Source organism: Coregonus clupeaformis, chromosome 13, assembly GCF_020615455.1.
Source record: "Coregonus clupeaformis isolate EN_2021a chromosome 13, ASM2061545v1, whole genome shotgun sequence".
Lineage (NCBI taxonomy): Eukaryota > Metazoa > Chordata > Actinopteri > Salmoniformes > Salmonidae > Coregonus > Coregonus clupeaformis.
Window position 1 is genome coordinate 23,290,612 of NC_059204.1, and position 26,051 is coordinate 23,316,662.

Below are 26,051 nucleotides of genomic sequence, written 5' to 3' on the forward strand. Positions count from 1 at the left end.
AGCTGTCTGGGTTTAAACATCTTCTATTGTACAGAAAGTGAATAGCTTAATCAATTGATAGTGACAGAATTAGAATACTACCCAAGCAAAGTCCATGTTTTTGTCTCCTCCGCTATAGAAGGTTGTAGCTCAGCCTCTGAATGTCAAAGAAATTAAACAATGATATCCCCATATGCATCGGAGTCACGTCTTTGTCGGGTATTTTACAGCTTGTTTCTAGCATAAAGCATCACAGACCAAAGCGCTGTTATAGATAACTTTATATCAATCGGATCCAGTGGCCTAGTTACAGTTTTGACTTAAAAATCGGCTTGAAAATGTACGGCAAGACTTGAAAATGGCTGCCTAGCAATGATCAACTTGATAGAGGTTGAAGAACGGAAAAAATATTAATGTGCAAATATTGTACAATCCAGGTGTGCAAAGCTCTTAGAGACTTACCCAGAAAGACTCACAGATGTAATCGCTGCCAAAGGTGATTCTAACATGTATTGAATCAGGGGTGTGAATACTTATGTAAATCAGATATCTGTATTAAAATTTTCAAAATATTTGCTAATATTTCAAAAAACATGTTTTCCCTTTGTCATTATGGAGTATTGTGTGTAGATAGGTGAGAGAAAAAAAGCAATTTAATCCATTTTGAATTCAGGCTGTAACACAACAAAATGTGGAAAAAGTCAAGAGGTATGAATACTTTCTGAAGGCACTGTATAGCCTAGTAAGCAACTTATTGTAAAACCCTGACAAATACTTAAATTTCAACAATTCCAAATTACATGACCCTCCCCTGGACTAGATTTAAAAAATACTAAACCCTCCCCTTGACTGAAATTTTAAAAGCATGATCCTCCCCCATTTCCTCACCCGCCAATGCCAAAATATACCCGTATTTGGAAGGTGGCAGGTGTTAATTTTAGGCCCTGGTAGAACCCTGAACTATAATAATAAATAAGCTCAGCCTTTTGTGGCAGGGTAGGCACTTTGTTGATTATTGATGTTCTGTTGTAGAACTGTTTAAAATAGTCATCAATCTACACGCAATACCCCATAATGACAAAGCGAAAACAGGTTTATAGAAAATTTTACTCATTTATTTACATAAGTATTCAGACCCTTTGCTATGATATTCGAAATTGAGCTCAGGTGCATCCTGTTTCCATTGATCATCCTTGAGATGTTTCTACAACTTGATTGGAGTCCACCTGTGGTAAATGCAATTGATTGGACATGATTTGGAAAGGCACACACCTGTCTATATAAAAGGTGCTACAGTTGACAGTGCATGTCAAAGCAAAAACCAAGCCATGAGGTCGAAGGAATTGTCCATAGAGCTCCGAGACAGGATTGTGTCGAGGCACAGATCTGGGGAAGGGTACCAAAAAATGTCTGCAGCATTGCAGGTCCCCAAGAACACAGTGGCCTCCATCCTTCTTAAAAATTGAAGAAGTTTGGAACCACCAACACTCTTCCTAGAGCTGGCCGCCCGGCCAAACTGAGCAATCGGGGGAGAAGGGCCTTGGTCAGGGAGGTGACCAAGAACCCGATGGTCACTCTGATATAGCTCCAGAGTTCCTCTGTGGAGATGAGAGAACCTTCCAGAAGGACAACCATCTCTGCAGCACTCCACCAATCAGGCCTTTATGGTAGAGTGGCCAGACGGAAGCCACTCCTCAGTAAAAGGCACATGACAGCCCGCTTGGAGTTTGCCAAAAGGTACCTAAAGGACTCTCAGACCATGAGAAACAAAATTCTCTAGTCTGATGAAACCAAGATTGAACTCCTTGGCCTGAATGCCAAGCGTTATGTCTGGAGGAAACCTGGCACCATCCCCACTGTGAAACATGGTGGTGGCAGCATCATGCTGTGGGGAAGTTTTTCAGAGGCAGGGTCTGTGAGACTAGTCAGGATCGAGGGAAACATGAATGGAGCGAAGTACAGAGAGATCCTTGATGAAAACCTGCTCCAAAGCGCTCAGGACAACGACCCTAAGCACACAGCCAAGACAACGCAGGAGTGGCTTTGGGACAAGTCTCTGAATGTCCTTGAGTGGCCCAGCCAGAGCCCGGATTTCAACCCGATCTAACATCTCTGGAGAGACCAGAAAATAGCTGTGCAGCGACGCTCCCCATCCAACCTGACAGAGCTTGAGAGGAACTGCAGAGAAGAATGGAAGAAACTCCCCAAATACAGGTGTGTCAAGCTTGTAGCGTCATACCCAAGAAGCTCGAGGCTGTAATCGCTGCCAAAAGTGCTTCAACAAAGTACTGAGTAAAGGGTCTGAATACTTACGTAAATATGATTTAATTTATTTTCAGTTTGCAAAAAAATTCAAAAAACCTGTTTTTGCTTTGTCATTATGTGCTATTATGTGTAGATTGATGAGGGGAAAAAACCATTTAATCTATTTTAGAATAAGGCTGTAACTTTACAAAATATGGAAAAAGTCAAGGGGTCTGAATACTTTCCGAATGCACTGTATCCGTTTTTACTATTGTATCTAAAAGATTCATTTTAACATACATTGGTTAAAAGACCCAGGTCACAAAAATTAAATTAAGCAATATACCCCATTACTTCTTACTAGTAATACATTTCTTGTTTCAGAAAAACCGAAAGCATGCTCATCCGTTTATTGATTTTATTTTTGTTGTGTAATTATGGCCAAAATAATATTTCAGTGGCTGGTCCCAAAAAAATATCTTCATGCCACAGTGGCTGGTGGACCAAAAAGTGAATTTCCCACCCTGCTAAGCCTCGTTCACATTCCAATTGTGTTGCGCCGCAAGTCATTCATTTCAATGGGGACAATCCGCACCAGTGGCATTGCAGTGCCCCCTTGCGTCCAAGGCTCCGTTGCGAGACGCATACTTAGATTTTTCCAAACTTTGCATCATCTACAGGCCAACCAGAGTCCGTCCATAGAACAGGAAGGTAGAAAACCACAGAACAAGATGAAAATATGTAGTTTTCTGCAATGGCTTTATGGGATAGCTAGCAACTTGTAAACAATGATCCAAACAATGAGTACTATCTTAATAGTAATGTTGAATAATACATTAGCTGTTAAGCCAATTATATTATGACTGTAGCCTCCCGTTTTAATTCGATAAAGTTTCTTTATGGTATTAATGACATTTGTTTATGATGATAATTATTAGGTATTGGGTTAGCTGGCTACATTCAACCTAGCTTTTAGCTAGCTAGCTGCTCTGTGTAAGCTAGCTTGACTTGATAGAAAGTAAGCAAAAAAGTTGAGGAAAAAGTAAATAAAAGAAACATGTTTTATTATGACCTGAAACAATACGTTTCTCCTGTCCTGTCTTGAATGTAAAGGTCATATTTTGCAATCTTCCAAAATAAAATGCTCCTCCATCTTGCGTTATGACACACTACACTTGTCCGACCATTAGCGGAGCAAGACTGTGTTTAAAGGACATACGGCCAACGGAATTCAATTCATTTTTTAACAAGGCGTAACTGTGCTGTTGTGTGCTATCCTGCCACTGCCTACATTTTTTATCAAGTAACACCAGTACTGTTCTAGGCCACTATTCTTCCCAGGCAGCAGATGGCCAATAAGAGTTGAATGAAAAATGTGATATCTGATATGCTTTCTTTTCTAACATTGTAAGGTTGACCACATCTGGCTTCATAAAAGGTTCTGTATTTTTAAAACAACCTCAACTTTGTTATCAGGAACTAGCGCTACGAAGTACTGATGATGATACAACAGTGAAGCTGAGGAGTTTCTGAAGGATGCATGAAACCAGACCTAGTACAAGCAACTGTACCACTTTGTTTGCTCTTCATTTTCACTGGGTAAACAGTGAAAATCTCTCTCTCACCTTCGATGCTGAGCTCAAAGCAGACGTGGCAGAAGGACATGGTCCCTGTGTCAGTCTCTAGCTTGCAGACACTGCAGATGTTGTCGTCATTTAGGTCGATGTTGACAAACTGCTCCTCTTTGTCCATACTATCTCTGAGAGGGAGAAACACACAAACATTGCAGGACATGAAACATGAGGCTTGCACAACATCCATTGACCTCTAAGAGTCAGAGTCCTCCCTCGTTCTTGAACAGAGAATCTCATTCAAACTTACATCTTGGCTTGTACTAGTCAGACGGAATGGTACACTTTCTGATGTAAATTGCTCATCATGAATGAGACTGTCATTACTATGCTGAGTACTGCGAGGTACGGTTTGCTCAAGGCAGTGCACTCAAAGCATCATGTCTGATCAAATATCAAGACTGACGGACAACTCCTTTTGAGAAAGGAGAGGGATGACCTGATTTTCAAAAGAATGGAACACCTTTTAAAACGCTTATGAAAAAGCCATGTAAAACAAGGACCCAACAGTGATCTCACAGAGAAAGAAAACCGTGTGTCTGGTGCCATGTTTACTCTTGGTAAATGAACTTACCCCGGCTTACATAGGTGACTTTATAATGTCAAAATACTTTCGGTACTTAAATAAAATGTTATTTGTCACATGCTTCGTAAACAACAGGTGTAGACTAACAGTGAAATGCTTACTTACAGGCCCTTCCCAAAATTGCAGAGAGAAGGAAAATAGAGAAATTATAGAAAAGTAATAAACCCATAAAAGTAATAATGAATACACTCACCAAAATATGGAGTTTCGCAGAACAACTATCGTCATTACTGCCGTTACGGTGTGTACTTCCAAAAAATGTCAAAATAAAAAAACATCCATTGTTTTTGACCAAGTGTGAATGCGCCAAATCCACCTTCGGCAAATCCAATAAAAATCAGTCATCCAGCAGCAGTACAGTATCCCGAAAGATAGATGTTATTTTTATTTAGACCTTTTTCGGAAGTACATACTGTTCGTAGCGGCAGTAATGACGATAATTGCTCTGCGAAACTCCTTATTTGGCTTAGTACTGAACATATTTTGACATTATAACGTTTGCAGAGCTGGTTAATGGGACTTTGAATTGAAGGATCCTGGGCATCAGAGATCAAAAATCAAGTTGAAGAAACATCTCAAGGATGATCAATGGAAATAGGATTCAACTGAGCTCAATTTTGAGTCTCATAGCAAAGAGTCTGAATACTTATCTAAATAAGGTATTTTTAATAAATTGGCAGAAATGTCTAAAAACCTGTTATTGCTTTGTCCTTATGGGGAGTTGTGTGTAGATTAATAAGGGAAAATTGTTATTTAATCAATTTTAGAATAAGGCTGTAACGTAACAAAATGTGGAAAAAGGGGTCTGAATACTTCCCGAATGCACTGTATGTATATAACCTGTTACCAATGCTGCTGTTGCTCGTCATGTTTGCATTGTTACTGTACACTTATGAGCATATGTCACCCTTGCTGCACTGAGTTCCATATTAATGCACCTACATACTGATATTTGATTTGAGAGAGACGCCCACGTTGGTGTGTGTGTGTGTGTGTGTGTGGGAAGGGGGCTATATTGTTCTGGTCTTAGCTCATTCACAAAAAAATTAAATAAATAAAATAAATTAGGCTATATATGCAGATATTACAGTAACAGCACATTAACTGTTTTATGCTGTATTGGGAACTGCAGTATTCTAAGCCCATTTTCTTACTAATACCATGCCCGTCGAGAGAGAGATCCGCTTGACTGGCTGGCAGTGTGTGCCCATGGGAGAGAATGAGATATTTGGTGAGTGAGTTTGTCTTTTTTGTATGCATGTGTCAGAGAGAGTGAAAGAGATATGAAAGAGGCCTAGGCTAGGCCAGATGTTAGGGTATTGTGTTACTAGGTTACCTGCTCATAATTGACTAGTTAAAATGGGATAAATTGTTTGATTGTTAATAATAATTGTAATTCTTACGATAAATATTCATAATTGTTTACACAGTTCAGTCAACTATACTGAAAAAAACATAAAGGCAACATGTAAAGTGTTGGTCCCATGTTTTATGAGCTGAAATAAAATATCCCAGACATTTTTCATTTGTACAAAAAGCTTATTTCTCTAAAATGTTGTGCACAAATTTGTTTACATCCCCTTTAGTGAGCATTTCTCTTTTGCCAAGATAATCCATCCACCTGACAGGTGTGGCATATCAAGAAGCTGATTAAATAGCACGATCATAACACAGATGCACCCTGTGCTAGTGTCAATAAAAGGTAACTCTAAAATGTGCAGTTTTGTCACACAACACAATGCCACAGATGTCTCAAGTTTTGAGGGAGTGTGCAATTGGCATGCCGACTGCAGTAATGTCCACCAGAGCTGTTGCCAGATAATTGAATGTTAATTTCTCTACCATAAGTCGCCTCCAACGTCGTTTTAGAGAATTTGGCAGTACGTCCAACCGGCCTCACAACCGCAGACCAAGTGTAACCACGCCAGCCCAGGACATCCGGCTTCTTCACCTGCGGGATCGTCTGAGACAAGCCACCGGACAGGTGATGAAACGGTGGGTTTGCACAACTGAAGAATTTCTGCACAAACTGTCAGAAACCGTCTCAGGGAAGCTCATCTGCGTGCTCGTCATCCTCACCAGGGTCTTGATCTGACTGCAGTTCGTCGTCTTAACCGACTTCAGTGGGCAAATGCTCACCTTGGATGGCCACTGGCACGCTGGAGAAGTGTGCTCTTCACGGATTAATCCCGGTTTCAACTGTACCGGGCAGATGGAGTGTATGGTGTCGTGTGAGCGAGCGGTTTGCTTTTGTCAACGTTGTGAACAGAGTGCCCCCATGATGGCGGTGGGGTTATGGTATGGGCAGGCATAAGCTATGGACAACGAACACAATTGCATTTTATTGATGGAAATTTCAATGCACAGAGATACCGTGACGAGATCCTGAGGCCCATTGTCGTGCCATTCATCCGCCACCATCACCTCATATTTCAGCATGATAACGCACGACCCCATGTCGCAAGGATCTGTACACAATTCCTGGAAGCTGAAAATGTCACAGTTCTTCCATGGCCTGCATACTCACCAGACGTCACCCATTGAGCATGTTTGGGATGCCCTGGACGCACGCGTACGACAGCGTGTTTCAGTTCCCGCCAATATCCAGCAACTTCGCACAGCCATTGAAGAGGAGTGGGACAACATTCCCACAGGCCACAATCAACAGCCTGATCAACTCTATGCGAAGGGAGATGTGTCTGACTGGTTCTGATCCACTCCCCTATCTTTATTTTTTTAAGGTATCTGTGACCAACAGATGCATATCTGTATTCCCAGTCAAGTGTAATCCATAGATTAGGACCTAATGAATTTATTTGAATTGCATTTTTAGATTGAATATATAGGCCTAATAATGTTTTAATGTAATCTCATCCCCTTTTTTTCAGGTCCTGTGGTGTCTACATTGTCACACACTCCTTCACATATACCAAAAATACGCACGCACACACACTAACTCCCACAAGCTGGTCAGCTTGTGCTGCACATTTTTTTTTGTTGTTAGTTTGATGTGTCTTGCTTAAAAGGTGTAAGACCAGAAGCGTTTAAAATATTTCCCATTGAAGTGAATGGAACGTTGCAATTCACCAACTAATTAGCATAATTCATAAAAACAATTATATTACATTTTTTGGTATTGCTTTATTAAATTGTTACAACCTCCCAGCACTGTATAAAAAAAATCAATATATGTTAACAATATGACCACCTTACTTTAAATGATTGGGCTTAACATGCAGCATTTTTTACATTCAGTACATACTAATTTACATGAAGTAGTATAAAAAGTTGAATTCTATTTCATAAATTGTTTCAAACTCTGTTTGCATAAAGCATGAAGATTTGTTCATGCTTTATGCAAACCCTACCTTAAATTACTATTCTTAAGTTACTGTAATTATGAATTCTGTACTGCCAAATTTGCATTTTAATTTCATACATTTTACTTTTATTTGAATCATCTGTGTTCTACATCTGCCCTGAAAATGTCATAACAATATGACCACCCTATCTTGAGATATTGGGGGGAAAAGTGTTGAATTTAAGAATCCAGACAGGTGAATTGGTGTCAGATTTTAGCATGTAAATCTTAGCCCCCCTAACGCAACCAATTTTTTTTTAATGCATGCCAGCAAAGCCACTACACAACACTAAACAATACATTAATTGCACTATAACAGTGACAAACTGTGCCCACAAACTGTTAGGGCCTACATAAAGCTCAGACAGCGGAGCTTTCCTTTTAGCACCATGTAGTGAATCCTTACCACCGCTACACCTGGCTATCAGCGGAGCCTTGTACGGCAGCGAAACGGTTCATTCAGCCTCATTTACTGCCTTTTAAAAAACCATAGCTGATATGGCTGACTTGCTTAAACAAAAATGGTTTCTACTGACTCCTTGTGGATTTGTGTAAGTCGATAAGAACCGCATTCTCCTTCAATAATAACTAACGCCAACATGAGTTTTGACTTTTGAACCATACAAACATTATTAAATGTATGTTCAGTAAATTCATGTTTGTTCTTATATCATTAACACTTAGCTCCAAGTATAAGCAAGTGCAAGCAAATGAGCTGCGACGAAGTAGGCCTATTCTTTCAGCACTTTCAAAAAATTGACACCGACAGAACTTCAGGTAAATTCAGCAAGATGTTGAGGCCTTAACTTTCCTCTTTAAGTCACTACACACACAGAGACAGAGAGAAAGAGAGAGAGACGCAGTTAGCCTACCATTTGAAGTATTTTATTAGGCCTATGTGGTCTAAAAAGGAAGTAAAATACAATCATGAGGATCCACTTTTATAGAAAATATACCAATGCAACTGGAATTACATGGGTCTATTACTGAACTTTTGGTTGAAAAAAAAAATAAGTTTGAATGGGAAGAGACTGTCACTGGCGAACATGGTTACAGACCCAACAACATTATATAAACTCAGCAAAAAAAGAAACATCCCCTTTTCAGGACCCTGTCTTTCAAAGATAATTCGTAAAAATCCAAATAACTTCACAGACATTCATTGTAAAGGGTTTAAACACTGTTTCCAATGCTTGTTCAATGAACCATAAACAATTAATGAACATGCACCTGTGGAACGGTCGTTAAGACATTAACAGCTTACAGACAGTAGGCAATTAAGGACACTAAAGAGGCCTTTCTACTGACTCTGAAAAACACCAAAAGAAAGATGCCCAGTGTCCCTGCTCATCTGCGTGAACGTGTCTTAGGCATGCTGCAAGGAGGCATGAGGACTGCAGATGTGGCCAGGGCAATAAATTGCAATGTCCGTACTGTGAGATGCCTAAGACAGCGCTACAGGGAGACAGGACGGACAGCTGATCATCCTCGCAGTGGCAGACCACGTGTAACAACACCTGCACAGGATCGGTACATCCGAACATCACACCTGCAGGACAGGTACAGGATGGCAACAACAACTGCCCGAGTTACACCAGGAACGCACAATCCCTCCATCAGTGCTCAGACTGTCCGCAATAGGCTGAGAGAGGCTGGACTAAGGGCTTGTAGGCCTGTTGTAAGGCAGGTCCTCACCAGACATCACTGGCAACAATGTCGCCTATGGGCACAAACCCACCGTCGCTGGACCAGACAGGACTGGCAAAAAGTGCTCTTCACTGACGAGTCGCGGTTTTGTCTCACCAGGGGTGATGGTCGGACTCGCGTTTATCGTCGAAGGAATGAGCGTTACACAGAGGCCTGTACTCTGGAGCGGGATCGATTTGGAGGTGGAGGGTCCGTCATGGTCTGGGGCGGTGTGTCACAGCATCATCGGACTGAGCTTGTTGTCATTGCAGGCAATCTCAACGCTGTGCGTTACAGGGAAGACATCCTCCTCCCTCATGTGGTACCCTTCCTGCAGGCTCATCCTGACATGACCCTCCAGCATGACAATGCCACCAGCCATACTGCTCGTTCTGTGCGTGATTTCCTGCAAGACAGGAATGTCAGTGTTCTGCCATGGCCAGCGAAGAGCCCAGATCTCAATCCCATTGAGCACGTCTGGGACCTGTTAGTTCGGAGGGTGAGGGCTAGGGCCATTCCCCCCAGAAATGTCAGGGAACTTGCAGGTGCCTTGTTGGAAGAGTGGGGTAACATCTCACAGCAAGAACTGGCAAATCTGGTGCAGTCCATGAGGAGGAGATGCACTGCAGTACTTAATGCAGCTGGTGGCCACACCAGATACTGACTGTTACTTTTGATTTTGACCCACCCTTTGTTCATTGACATATTATTCCATTTCTGTTAGTCACATGTCTGTGGAATTTGTTCAGTTTATGTCTCAGTTGTTGAATCTTGTTATGTTCATACAAATATTTACACGTTATGTTTGCTGAAAATAAACGCAGTTGACAGTGAGAGGACGTTTCTTTTTTTGCTGAGTTTAGTATCCCCTCCTCCTGAAGAAAAGCACATGAGCTCATTATAATACACAAAGTAAGCTTAACAATGAAATCATTCCAACATTGCCTAAAATGATGAATAAGATACTAATGATATAGAACTATATAAGCAATTGCAAAAGTATTCATCCCCCTTGGCATTTTTTCCTATTTTGTTGCATTACAACCTGTAATTTAAATAGATTTTTATTTGGATTTCATGTAATGGACATACACAAAATAGTCCAAATTGGTGAAGTGAAATGAAAAAAATAACTTGTTTCAAAGAATTCTAAAAAATAAATAATGGAAAAGTGGTGCATGCATATGTAGTCACCCCCTTTGCTATGCAGCCCCTAAATAAGATCTGGTGCAACCAATTACCTTCAGAAGTCACCTAATTAGTTAAATAAAGTCCACCTGTGTGCAATCTAAGTGTCACATGATCTGTCACATGATCTCAGTATATATACACCTGTTCTGAATGGCCCCAGAGTCTGCAACACCACTAAGCAAGGGGCACCACCAAGCAAGCGGCACCATGAAGACCAAGGAGCTCTCCAAACAGGTCAGGGACAAAGTTGTGGAGAAGTACAGATCAGGGTTGGGTTATAAAAAAAATATCTGAAACTTTGAACATCCCACGGAGCACCATTAAATCCATTATTTAAAAAATGGAAAGAATATGGCACCACAACAAACCTGCCAAGAGAGGACCGCCCACCAAAACTCACAGACCAGGCAAGGAGGGCATTAATCAGAGAGGCAACAAAGGGTGAATAGTTATGCACGCTCAAGTTCTGTTTTTTTGTCTTATTTCTTGTTTGTTCCACCCCCAGAAATATTTTGCATCTTCAAAGTGGTAGGCATGTTGTGTACATCAAATGATACAAACCCCCCAAAAATATATTTTAATTCCAGGTTGTAAGGCAACAAAATAGAAAAAATGCCAAAGGGGGTGAATACTTTCGCAAGCCACTGTAATAATTGAGATGTACAAACTATGGAATAAGGGAATGATGAGCGGATAAGAGGCAAGCCATAATTTCGATTAAGACATTAATGAGCGAGTTAAGACGCACGTAGTTGATATAACTATTTGTTCACCACTTTTGAAATGTACAGCGACAGAATTCAAAACATGCGCCGTTCTTACAGTATTCTCCCTATACACCAAGTCAGAACCGTAGGATAAATAACGGGGGCATAAGCAGACAATGAAAGCTCTTACAATATTCAATGATATTTCTCTAAAACAGGCTATAGGCTACATGTGCACCACCAAGTCAGAACAGTAGGCTAAGTTCTGAGGGGGAGAGGGACCAAATTCTTAGGGGGAGACATATGGACTACTAACAGCTTACTACACAACATACACTTAGTATTACTTTCTTAGCTACTGTATACATACACTACATGACCAAAAGTATGTTGGAACATTGCTGCGGGAACTTGCTTCCATTCAGCCACAAGAGCATTAGTGAGGTCGGGCACTGATGTTGGGCGATTAGGCCTGGCTCGCAGTCGCCGTTCCAATTAATTCCAAAGGTATTCGATGGGGTTGAGGTCAGGGCCCTGTGCAGGCCAGTCAAGTTCTTCCACACCGATCTCAATAAACCATTTCTGTATGGACCTCGTTTTGTGCACGGGGGCATTGTAATGCTAGAACAGGAAAGGGCCTTCCCCAAACTGTTGCCACAAAGTTGGACGCACATAATCGTCTAGAATGTCATCGTTTGCTGTAAAGATTTCCCTATACTGGAACTAAGGGGCCTAACCCGAACCATGAAAAACAGCCCCAGACCATTATTCTTCCTCCACCAAACTTTACAGTTGCCACTATGCATTCGGGCATGTAGCGTTCTCCTGGCTTCCGTCAAACCCAGATTTGTCTGTCGGACTGCCAGATGGTGAAGCGTGATTCATCACTCCAGAAAAACGCGTTTCCACTGCTCCAGAGTCCAAAGGTGGCGAGCTTTACACCACTCCTGCAGACGCTTGGCATTGTGCATGGTGATCTTAGGCTTGTGTGTGGAAACCCACTTCATTAAGCTCCCGATGAACAGTTCTCGTGCTGACGTTGCTTCCAGAGGCAGTTTGGAACTCGGTAGTGAGTGGTGCAACCGAGGACAGACGATTTTTACGCACTACGCGCTTCAGCACTCGCCAATCCCGTTCTGTGAGCTTGTGTGGCCTACCACTTCGCGGCTGAGCCGTTGTAGCTCCTAGACGTTTCTACTTCAAAATAACAGCACTTGCAGTTGACCGGGGCAGCTCTAGCAGGGCAGAAATTTGACCAACTGACTTGTTGGAAAGGTGGCATCCTATGACGGTGCCACCTTGAAAGTCACTGAGCGCTTCAGTAAGGCCGTTCTACTGCCAATGTTTGTCTAAGGAGATTGCATGGCTGTGTGCTCGATTTTATACACCTGTCAGCAACGGGTGTGGCTGAAATAGCCAAATCCACTAATTTGAAGGGGTGTTCACATACTTGTGTATATATTGTATCTCCCTGGCATATTACATAATTTATGCAGCAGCATACAATACATTTTTGGACCGTTGTTGTGCTGTGCTCACTTGAACAGGAAGGTGGAGCGGCGGTCCTTCTTGTGGGCAAACTTTGTCATCAGTCTGGCATTATCTGGATTTATGGTGCTTTCAAGACAACTGGAAACTCAGGGGGAAAAACAAGGTCAAATAATGACGTTAGTGATCTTCGGGTCAGAGCTCTAGAAAGACGCCCAAGTTCCCGACTTGGATGATCTTTCAAAACATATTTTCCCCAGTCTGAGCAAATTTTTTTCAGAGTTCCCAGTTGTCTTGAACACACTGAAGTCTGAGATTTCCCAGCACTGAGTTTCCAGTTATTTTGAACGCTGCAGAAGTCCTGCTGGATTGACAGCATGGCCAATGTATTCGACCTTCTCTGGCCCATGGTGTTGCGTGTGAATGTTTATCCTTTTAAGCTTGGAAAAGAGACCCTTTCAGATACAGTTGAAGTCAGAAGTTTACATACACTTAGGTTCGAGTCATTAAAACTTGTTTTTCAACCACTCCACAAATTTCTTGTTAACAAACTATAGTTTTGGCAAGTCAGTTAGGACATCTACTTTGTGCATGACACAAGTAATTTTTCCAACAATTGTTTACAGACAGATTATTTCACTTATAATTCACTGTATCACAATTCCAGTGGGTCAGAAGTTTACATACACTAAGTTGACTGTGCCTTTAAACAGCTTGGACAATTCAAAAAAAAAATGATGTCATGGCTTTAGAAGCTTCTGATAGGCTAATTGACATAATTTGAGTCAATTGGAGGTGTACCTGTGGATGTATTTCAAGGCCTACCTTCAAACTCAGTGCCTCTTTGCTTGACATCATGGGAAAATCAAAAGAAATAAGCCAAGACCTTCAAAAAATAATTGTAGACCTCCACAAGTCTACTTCATCCTTGGGAGCAATTTCCAAATGCCTGAAGGTACCACATTCATCTGTACAAACAATAGTACGCAAGTATAAACACCATGGGACCACGCAGCCGTCATACCGCTCAGGAAGGAGACTCATTCTGTCTCCTAGAGATGAACGTACTTTGGTGCGAAAAGTGCAAATCAATCCCAGAACAACAGCAAAGGACCTTGTGAAGATGCTGGAGGAAACAGGTACAAAAGTATCTATATACACAGTCAAACGAGTCCTATATCGACATAACCTGAAAGGCCGCTCAGCAAGGAAGAAGCCATTGCTCCAAAACCACCATAAAAAAGCCAGACTACGGTTTGCAACTGCACATGGGAACAAAGATCGTACTTTTTGGAGAAACGTCCTCTGGTCTGATGAAACAAAAATAGAACTGTTTGCCCATAATGACCATCGTTATGTTTGGAGGAAAAAGGGGGATGCTTGCAAGCCGAAGACCACCATCCCAACCGTGAAGCACGGGGGTGGCAGCATCATGCTGTGGGGGTGCTTTGCTGCAGGAGAGACTGGTGCACTTCACAAAATAGATGGCATCATGAGGAAGGAAAATTATGTGGATATATTGAAGCAACATCTCAAGACATCAGTCAGGAAGTTAAAGCTTGGTCGCAAATGGGTCTTTCAAATGGACAATGACCCCAAGCATACTTCCAAAGTTTTGCCAAAATGGCTTAAGGACAACAAAGTCAAGGTATTGGAGTGGCCATCAAAGCCCTGACCTCAATCCTATAGAAAATTTGTGGGCAGAACTGAAAAAGTGTGTGCGAGCAAGGAGGCCTACAAACCTGACTCAGTTACACTATCTCTGTCAGGAGGAATGGGCCAAAATTCATCCAACTTTTTGTGGGAAGCTTGTGGAAGGCTACCCGAAACGTTTGACCCAAGTTAAACAATTTAAAGGCAATGCTACAAAATACTAATTGAGTGTATGTAAACTTCTGACCCACTGGGAATGTGATGAAAGAAATAAAAGCTGAAATAAATCTCTACTATTAGTATTATTATTCTGACATTTCACATTCTTAAAATAAAGTGGTGATCCTAACTGACCTAAAACAGGGAATTTTTACTAGGATTAAATGTCAGGAATTGTGAAAAACTGAGTTTAAATGTATTTGGCTAAGGTGTATGTAAACTTCCGACTTCAACTGTAGATGTTTTAAATACTTGGACCACACACCCTCTCCACCGAATAGCAGGCAGGGGAAGCAAAATAGTAATTGATTTGCAACGCTCGCAGTTAGCCACTGATTCCTTTCAAACCAATCATTGTTGAATTTGCGATTTCCGACTTGTGTAATGTTTATGTCCAATGGCCTAGGAGCACAGATACGCTTTAGCTATAATTTATCTTCATATGACAAGGATTGAAAAGGATTTGCCAGTAGATTGTCGACGTGATTCATGATGATGACTGCTTGTCTAGCTTGCTAGCTAAGATTTTGAAAGTATGATGTTGACATGATCAGTCCAATCAAAGCTACGGTAGATATAACGTGATTTGACGTCATTTTATCTGTGGCCAATGACCTTGAGCCTTCTTGGATGGGCACTTCTAGTGTACATCTATGGCAGCACCCAGGGGGGCTTGAACTGTCTAGCTCTCCCTGTAGATTATGCGGTGACGTAGTGTCCCCATGAGTGACAGAACACTGAGCCAATCAAAGCGCAACTAGAGAAGATTACCAACACCTACACTCTGTATTATTCGCTGGCTGCCCCTCCACCACAAAGCACTGAGCTAGGCAGAAACACCTGCATTTTGGAGCTGCCTTACTAAAGAAAGATACCATGTTTGTATGCGGCTTTATTAACTCATTAATATTTTTTGTTTACATTGTTTGCAAACTGATATGTGACACAAATTAATGCCAAAATAGCATGCAAAACAGGCATGTTTAAAGCAGGTGGGGCTCCACCTGCCCTGAATGACAGGTTGCCACTGTTTGGTGCCATTATTGACTAGGGATTAACATTGACCAGTCCTCAACCTTTTTTGATCACTTTAAAATAAGATATCTCAGCAATGGTATGTTCTATCCTCATGAAATAAAGTGTTCTGTGTTCCTGAGAACCTTCTCTATAACATGGAATACAATGCATAACACCAGAACCACAGTTTCATTTGGAACCTTAACAGATAATTATGTGGATGTATTTGAAGTCTAGATGAAACCTTAGTTAAGTGTGGTCTCATATCTCAGATTGTAATAATAGTATATTTTCATGCAACAGCCTCCAGTAAATCTGTTGCCACCTGATGCCCGGCACGGCATGGACACCTAGAAAACCACTTCTGTTCCCTAGCTAACTGATGTTTAAATGTCTGAGTAGGCTGGAAACAAACATTTTAACAACACTTTTTTTCTGATAAAAACGAGTTATTTGCATCTGCTGTGGAGCCCAGTTTCATAATATTACCATATGTCAATATTACCATATATCCCAGCTGCTTGCCGTAGTTTTGAAGTAATCACGAAAAAACAGGCCTTATTTTAGGGCATTTTTCACCCTGTCAGCTCCTATTGGTTCTGTTGAGCACATCTCACCAACTCGCCTTCAGAATGTTTTATTCCCAGCCCATTGTTCTACGTCACAATGCCTACTTCGCTATTGTTGGCAATGAGACCTGCCCAGGTTGAACCAATTGCTGATAGTTAAAACGTCAACAACAACAAAAAAATACTAATGGAACTGAGGTCGTCCCATTGTTTCCTATAGGGGAAATATAGGTATGTCTGTCTTTTTTGCCAAATATCTCGCAATGTGTATATTTTGATTTTTTTCAAGTCGGGCACCATTTTTATCATGAGAATCTCCTCTTTCTAATTATGTAAAGCTGGGCAGCGTACTCCGTTGTCATCGATCGCTAGACCAGAAATAGTCCGAAGTTTCCATTTTTTTCCTACTTCCTCGTTATGCAGACATAAGCGCAGTTGACACCATCGAGGTGTGGATGTTTACTTTCAACACAAGTTGTTATTTATTTTTGTAGTGTTAAAATGAAAAGGTATACATTTTTTGCCATTTAGGCGAAATGGAATTCTAAGCATAATCCCAGTCAAAATAGGCTCTGCGAACGTTCGATTAAATTAATTTGCTATGGGCTCGCGCTAGTGTTCCAGTTTAGCCAACGTTCTATTGCCATTTTACAGCCTTGGGTGAATTTTGACTCGTTCTATTGCCCAGCCTAGTCTGGGTAGCTAGCTAGGTTTAACACTAGGAGGAAAGGACAAATGACAGTAACATCTTCACAACACAAATTTGAAAAAACATGAAAAATCTGAAGTTAGCCTAATTTACTACTAGCTAGATAACTGTAGCCGGCTACCTACCCATCTAACTACCAACCAACACATCCAACTAGCTAGTTAACTAGCTACATTGTATTGGCATTCACCTGAAATGAGTGGCTAACTAGTTAGCTAGACGACTGACATTGTTAGCTTGCTGCTAGCAAAACCTGACACTTGCTGCTAGCTAGCCAACATACGCTATCTAACGTTACCTTAATCGTGACCCGTTATCTGGTCGTCAAGATGAATCATTTCCAGCAGGAGCCCAACAAAATGATAGTATTAGTAGCTAGCTAAACGATAAAACAGGGTAATGTGATATGATCCATTTCTTCTAACGGACATTTACCTTGTAGCTAGCTAATCCTTTGTCAAATCTTCAAGGGAATTCACCGGTGTTTGGTTTCCCTTTACCTCGGTCCTCGAGCGCCTGTTGGGCAGCAAAGTATTGTTGATTGTTGCTCGCAGACTAGCACATTACTTTGAGCGGGGGGGAAACCCACCCACCTTTCGGAACGAACCACTTGTAAATCAGAGGGTGGGTTATTATATAAATATAAATTCAATAAAAATCGTTCTGCATATATAATAAATTACACAATTTTGAAACAAAGCACCACGTATATATCAATGTGAAATCTAGAATCATCATTATTCGAGCTCTTGATTACCCTTTTCAAATTCATTTGTCATAATTTAACCCCTTTACACTTTGGTATGGTATATTCAAGAAACATCAACAAAACAGTGGAACACATGGAAGAGTTGGAATATCATGTATGATCAAAAATAATTATACAGGGTGCGAGAGAAGGTGTCCACATACTTTTGGCCATGTAGTGTATGTAGAATATTGGCCTGTTGGAAACTACAACCCCCTACTATATGCACAGTTGGTGCGTGATCAGATGTATCTCTAGAAAAACTGTGCATTGAGCTCAGAAAAAAACAGAAAGAAATTGAATTCAATAATTGAACCGATGTCTGTCAATTAGTTACCAAATAAATAAATAAATAATAATCTGTTAATTGCTCAGCACTATTGGTCCCAGATAGTTTGTGCCGTTTTGTCAACTCCTGTGGTCAGTTCCCACTGGGCACGTGGTTGAATCAATGTTATTTCAACTTAATTTGTCAACATATTGTGACCTGGAATCTACATGTAAAATACATTTCATTTGCAAAAATTCATCAATTACAGTATACTGTTGTCTTGAGGGTGAAATTTCAACCACAGGATTATGTCATTATGTTAACCAATTTTCAACAGACACACCTTGTATAAAATATTGTAATGACCTCAATAGATCATAAATGAGAGAATGTCTACAACAGTTCTGGAGTTCTCAAATTGAACGGTTTATTGACCCAGAACTCACACAGGCTACTGTATGGCCGTAACCTATGCCAAATAAATCTGATAACAATAACAGATAACTATCCAACTCGACAGGTAGCTATCCCGCTGTATACCAACCACAAGGATGCCTGACACTGAAACATTTCAGGCATTCCTTTGATTGCAGACAGTATGGTGATTGGCATGCTGGACGCAGAGAAACCCCTGAGTAACTGTTAAATGTGCCCTGATAACCACACAACAACAGATCGTCAGAACACAGGAACACATAACTGTCAAAGCTGGGCGCTACAATATGTTGAACTTGTACCTGTGAAACAATGTCAGCTCTTCAACGTTTTATCCACTATCAGGAAAAAACAATAGCCTGGGCAGCACCTCCTACTGGAGAGCTGATCTATCTACAGCTATCCATTTGGTCTCCCATTCAGGGTTTTAACCAAGCCCAGCCCTGCTTAAACAAGCCCAGCCCCCCCGCCCTACCCCCACAACGACCAGATAACAGACCCCCAAAGAAAGTAACAAAAGTCTAAATAAATGTATAATTGGTTTGTATGTGTGGGGCTTTCGCTAATGATTGTTCTTTACAGAGTCAAGTATATTTGTCCAGGCCTCAATTGTTCCTTGACTAGCACCATTAATTCTCGCTGTCGATAATTCTAATGTTATAACTTATAATAGTAACTGTATCTACTGGTTAAATGGGAGAGGAGAGGTGAGGTGGTTGCCATCTTAGAGTTAAAAAAAAAAATGTCTGCCTGCCAGCAGTAATCTTCTCTGGCTAATTGAGAGATTCAAGGGGCTATTATCGTTAAGTAACATAATAGATGGAAAGCATTCAACATTCAAATTCATGCACTTCAAAATGAATTTTGTAACTTTGCCCAAGAAGCATTTAACTGCAGGGCACTCCCACATCATATGAAGGAAGGTGCCTACCTGATTTAAGGGACACAGTGAACACTTGGGAGTTGGGGCCAATTTCATCGTAAAATGTTTCCTTGGTGTTAAATACAGCCTGTGAAAAAACGTAAAATGTATAAGTTGATGGTTCCTGTTGCAGTTAAAGCGTGGTTCAGATTCAATTAGATCTGTGGACCATTCTTTTTTAATGGCTAGCTTAGAATATGAGCTTTCCAAAAGTTGTTTATATAGTGGCTTGCCAAAGTATTCACCCCCCCCTTGGCATTTTTCCTATTTTGTTGCCTTACAACCTGGAATTAAAATTGATTTTTTGGGGGTTTGTATCATTTGATTTACACAACATGCCTACCACTTTGAAGATACAAAATAATTTTTGGGGTGAAATAAACAAGAAATAAGACAAAAAGACTGAAAACTTGAGCGTGCATAACTATTCACCTCCGTCCCAGTCTCAAATCTCTGGAAGACTGAAACAGGTTTCCCTCAAGAATTTCCCTGTATTTAACGGCATCCATCATTCATTCAATTCTGACCAGTTTCCCAGTCCCTGCCAATGAAAAACATCCCCACAGCATGATGCTGCCACCACCATGCTTCACTGTGGGGATGGTGTTCTCGGGGTGATGAGAGGTGTTGGGTTTGCGCCAGACATAGCGTTTTCCTTGATGGCCAAAAAGCTCAATTTTAGTCTCATCTGACCAGAGTACCTTCTTCCATATGTTTGGGGAGTCTCCCACATGCCTTTTGGCGAACACCAAACGTGTTTGCTTATTTTTTTTCTTTAAGCAATGGCTTTTTTCTGGCCACTCTTCTGTAAAGCCCAGCTCTGTGGAGTGTACGGCTTAAAGTGGTCCTATGGACAGATATTCCAATCTCCGCTGTGGAGCTTTGCAGCTCCTTCAGGGTTATCTTTGGTCTCTTTGTTGCCTCTCTGATTAATGCCCTCCTTGCCTGGTCTGTGAGTTTTGGTGGGCGGCCCTCTCTTGGCAGGTTTGTTGTGATGCCATATTCTTTTCATTTTTTTATAATGGATTTAATGGTGCTCCGTGGGATGTTCAAAGTTTGATATTTTTTTATACGCCAACCCTGATCTGTACTTCTCCACAACTTTGTCCCTGACCTGTTTGGAGAGCTCCTTGGTCTTCATGGTGCCGCTTGCTTGGTGGTGCCCCTTGCTTAGTGGTGTTGCAGACTCTGGGGCCATTCAGAACAGGTGTATATATACTGAGATCATGTGACAGATCATGTGACACTTAGATTGCACACAGGTGGACTTTATTTAACTAATTATTTGACTTCTGAAGGTAATTGGTTGCACCAGATCTTATTTAGGGGCTTCATAGCAAAGGGGATGAATACATATGCACGCACCACTTTTCCATTATACATTTTTTTGAATGTTTTGAAACAAGTTATTTTTTTCATTCCACTTCACCAATTTGGACTATTTTGTGTATGTCCATTACATGAAATCCAAATCCAAATAAAAATCAATTTAAATGACAGGTTGTAATGCAACAAAATAGGAAAAACGCCAAGGGGGATGAATACTTTTGCAAAGCACTGTATATTATAGAGAACAGTCCTTTCGGGAGCCCAGATAATCTATTTATAAATCCCATCATTGGATGGTTTGGTAGTTGGGTTTCCCAAGGTACTCCATTGGCCAGCGTAGCTGACCTAAATTGTAAATCTAGAAAAAAGTTGCCTGGTAATATGTATGATTCTTTCAAATTTTGGGATGTTATCAAACCATTACTGTCCATGATATCGGTAAGGGTACGGATTCAACATTTGGACCATTGGGGGGATGCAAAAGGCCATCCTCCAGATCGCAAAGGCATTATTGTGAAATATTGGAGTATGGGCATGCCATTTTGATTCCCAGTTACATTGTTTAAAAATAGAAATTGTGTGAGCAAATTGTGTGAGCACTTATAGGACCAAAGTGTTATTTACTACATTGTTTAAGGCATATATCAGTGAAGACCACCTCTTCCAGGGCAATAGGAGACACCATATTTTTCTCTATACTCAGCCAGGGGACAAAATAATCATGTCTAAACCAATTTAGGATGGGACGAAATGCTAGAGCCTGGAATACAATAAAGTTTGGTACAGATAGTCCCCCTACATATTTCCCTCTTTGTAAATGTATACATTTTATCCAGGATCATTTACCTTGCCATATAAATGTTGAAACTGCACTATGAATTTTATCCCAATAGCCAGAAGGGGCTATTTAGCTTTGGCAATATATTCATTTTGACAATAGATATTCTGCCGGTTAAAGCAACTGGGATATTATTCCATCGACTGAGGTCGGATTTAATTCATTTGAGCATTCTGTTAAAGGTTCTGGCAATGGTTTTATCTAGAGAAGGAAATATATCTACTCCCAAATATTTAAAATGGTAAACGATTGGGATTCCATAAGTAGAGATGGAGTCCTCCATCGGTGCCTTGAGAGGCAATAGGGCTGATTTGGTTAGATACTGTTTATAACTTGAGATGAAGCTGAATTTATCCATGATCTTCAATACGTTTGAGAGCGATTGAGATACATTGTCTAGATATAGTAAAATATTATCTGCGTATAATGAGATGAAATATCAGTAGATTTGAGAGAAATTGGTACCAGAGGTTCCATGGATAATAAAAATAGCAGAGGCCACGCTGGATCTCCTTGTCTGCTGCTTCTAGTGATTCTGGATGGAGCAGAGCATGTTATAACTATGGCTGAGGGATTGGCATATAGTATTTTAATGATATTAATGAAATTGAAGCCAATTCCCATATGTTCCAAGACAGACCAGAGATATGACCATTCTAGTCTATCAAAAGCATTTTCTGCATCGAGAGATAATACAGCCCAAGGAGCTGTTGTTTCTGATGAAGCATCTAAGATACACTATAGACACAAAAGTATGTGGACACCCGTTCAAATTAGCGGATTCGGCTATTTCAGCCACACCCATTGCTGACATGTGTATAAAATCGAGCACACAGCCATACAATCTCCATAGCAAAACATTGGCAGTAGAATGGCCTTACTAAAGAGCTCAGTGACTTTCAACATGGCACCGTCATAGGATACCACCTTTCCAAAAGGTCAGTTCGTTACATTTCTGCCCTGCTAGAGCTGCCCTGGTCAACTGTAAGTGCTGTTATTGCGAAGTGGTAGGCTACACAAGCTCACAGAACAGCAATACCGAGTGCTGAAGCACGTAGTGCGTAAAAATCGTCTGTCCTCACTACCGAGTTCCAAACTGCCTCCAGAAGCAACGTCAGCACAAGAACTGTTCTTCATTTCCATGGCCGAGTAGCCGCCCACAAGCCTAAGATCACTATGCGTAATGCCAAGCGTCGGCTGGAGTGGTGTAAAGCTCGCCGCCATTGGACTTTGGAGCAGTGGAAACACGTTCTCTTTAGTGATGAATCACGCGTCGGTGATCGGTGTGGAAGAACTTGACTGGCCTGCACAGAGCCCTGACCTCAACCCCATCGAACACCTTTGGGATGAATTAGAATGCCGACTGCAAGCCAGGCCTAATCGCCCAACATCAGTGCCCGACCTCACTAATGCACTTGTGGCTGAATAGAAGCAAGTCACCGCAGCAATGTTCCAACATCTAGTGGAAAGCTTTCCCAGAAGAGTGGAGGCTGTTATAGCAGCAAAGGGTGGACCAACTCCATATTAATGCCCATGATTTTGGAATGAGATGTTTGACGAGCAGGTGTCCACATACTTTTGGTAATGCAGTGTTTGTAATAGTCAACGGAGGTTATCCGAGGATAAACACTTTTCAACAAACCCGCTTTGGTCCGTGTGGATCAATTTGGGTAAGTATGTCTCAACAACATTTTTGGAAAACATTTTAATATTTGTGTTTATCAAAGATAGAACACTAGGTGGCGGCCTTACCTTTCTTTAATAAGAGCCAAATGAGTGGTGTTCACATCTCCCAAATTAACATTTGTTAACAGCTGTATTAAATCGTTTAGAGCAATATGGACCTAATTTATTCAAACATTTTAAACAGAAGGAATATCGTCCAATCCAAGTGATTTGCCTTTATTCATGTTATCCAATGCCCTTTTGAGTTCATTGAGAGAGATTTGGGCTCCCAGCAAGGTGGCTTCCTCTGTTGAGAGAAGAGGAGTTCTTAATTATTTTAGAAAGGACTTAGTCTGGCTTGGTGTGGATTTACAATCAGAGGTATACAGTTCTTTATAGAATCGGGAGAATCTTTGATTGATTAATTCGGGTTCTGATAGTAATTCCCCTGTTTCATATTCAGTAGTTGCTATATCAGCTAATTGTTCATTACATTTTACATTTTAGTCATTTAGCAGACGCTGTTATCCAGAGCATACATTATTATAAAAAAAATTCATACTGCATAGTTAACAATACATCTCCTTTAAATGTTGATATTTGGTTGCATCTTCTGCTTGGATAGTTGCATCTGTGCCACTGACTTAGTCTGGCTTTAAATCTGGTTTGTCTACAAATTCATAATTGATATGTTGGATTCAGGTCTCCATCTCAATCAAAAATCTAAGTTAAAGAATAGGACTACATCAAATCAAACTTTAAATGTACTTTAAATAAAGTTTGATTTGATTTAGTCCTATTCTTTAACTTAGATTTTTGGTTGAGATGGAGACGTGAATCCAACATATCCATTCTTAATGTGTTCTTAAGTCAGTGGCACAAAAGATACATCTCCATCAAATGTTGATATTTGGATACATTGACAACCAAACACAATTCATGATCTCTTTTGTAATACAGTAAATAGCCTAAAGTTAAGGCTATCTTACATTTACATTTTAGCAGATGCTCTTATCCAGAGCGACTTACAGTTAGTAAGTGCATACATTATTATTATTATTATTTTTCATACTGGCTCCCCGTGGGAATCGAACCCACAACCCTGGCGTTGCAAACGCCATGCTCTACCAACTGAGCTACATCCCTGCCGGCCATTCCCTCCCCTACCCTGGACGACGCTGGGCCAATTGTGCGCCGCCCCATGGGTCTCCCGGTCGCGGCCGGCTACGACAGAGCCTGGATTCGAACCAGGATCTCTAGTGGCACAGCTAGCACTGCGATGCAGTGCCTTAGACCACTGCGCCACTCGGCGCCCAATACTTACTTAATAATGTAACAGTATTTATTTAACCTTAAAATACTGTAACTATAAATGTCTTCTTATTTAATCATAGAAAGCTTGCATGTCCAATTGCTATAATAATCTGCACAGAATCTCCAATAGCATTGATCACTTGCACTATGTACTTTTAAAGTAAACTCAACTGTAATCCAGGTCATTTGGTTGCGCTATTAGATGAAGCACAGTAATAACACATTAAGTTGTTGTTTAAATACAAAATATTTGACACTGTATTCCCATTTCAACTTTGTTGTACTTTTAAAATGGTTGAAAGTGCAGTGATAACACATTTAGATGACAACTAAACCAAAAATCAGACATGGTTTTCCATAGGATTTTGGTTGTGCTTTTAGATGGTTGAAAGCATAGACATAGCATAGAATTCAACAAACTTCTGGCTGTGTTTTTGAGTGGGTGAATGAATAAAGGTTGAAATCTCATTGATCAATGTCTCAACCAAATATGACACCATTTTCCACGTTGAAATGAATTGGTGTGCCCAGTGGGTTGTCATGCCTGACCATAGGAGTTGGCAAAACAATGCACACATATCTGGAACCAGGCTACAGATGATGTGTGGGTCTGGAGGAGAAGCTTTGTACTTCAAAATAATCTCTGCATTATGCATGTTCCTCTCACTCCCGTTGGCCAAACCTCTCCATTTACAACCTTACAATGACATGCAATTACACTTGTATCCGCCCACAGCACTGCATTAGGAAATAATGAAGACAAAGAGCTACATAACCTAAGCAGTATATAAAAGAGGGCCTTATGTCCCATTATGGAGTGGTGCTGTAAATATATAATCCCCTTGACAAGCAGTGATTATATCTCCGGCCTTCTCTGTTAGGCCTCCTTACTACACCCTGGCCACCATGAGTTGGCCTATATAATGCAAATTACTACAGGAGCGTCACCTGAATGTATTCCTAAGCAGTTTTCATTTTACAAATTGACTCAAGTCTAATGCCAAAACACATGGACCTTCACATACAGAGATCTGCTGCTGTTCAATGATTATATGGCAACAATATGTCTTGAATGTGGCTTAATGGCTAATCAGGTCAACAGAGACATGTTTTTCCAGTAAAACAATGCAGCCTATGTTGATTCACTGCAGCCTGCTATTGTATATATTTCAGGGCATGTTGACAATGGTCATTAAAACGTGACATGCACCAGCTTGTTCTAGTATTTCATCTCATTCCGGCATCATGGAAACTACACACAGCACCTCCAATTTGGCACCAGAATAAAGAGCCGTTTGTCTGAATGATTCTGCTTGATCAAACCAGATCTATGCCTTCCCCATTAAAATCAAAGAAATCTGATTAATGTTGAATTACTTGTTCAGTAGCGATCATCTTTACCTTTATTATAGGGACTAAAACATAACAAACAGCTGTAGCTTCAAGGAACGGGTGTAATCGAGTAGGTTTTCAACCATAACAAATGTAC

General features: G+C 40.8%; 1 protein-coding gene across 1 annotated transcript in view; it reads right to left on the minus strand.

Moving 5' to 3' along the window:
• The window catches only part of LOC121579770 (protein EURL homolog), a 59,075-nt gene extending 41,463 nt beyond the window's left edge, over positions 1-17,612 (minus strand). Inside the window, exons 1-2 of the mRNA XM_041894651.2 lie at positions 17,476-17,612; positions 3,849-3,982 (exon numbers count right to left, since the gene is read on the minus strand). Of these exons, the coding sequence (XP_041750585.1) occupies positions 3,849-3,975 (127 nt within the window). The 5' untranslated portion in view covers positions 3,976-3,982; positions 17,476-17,612. The remainder of the gene's footprint in view (positions 1-3,848; positions 3,983-17,475) is intronic.
• Positions 17,613-26,051: the final 8,439 nt, after the last annotated feature.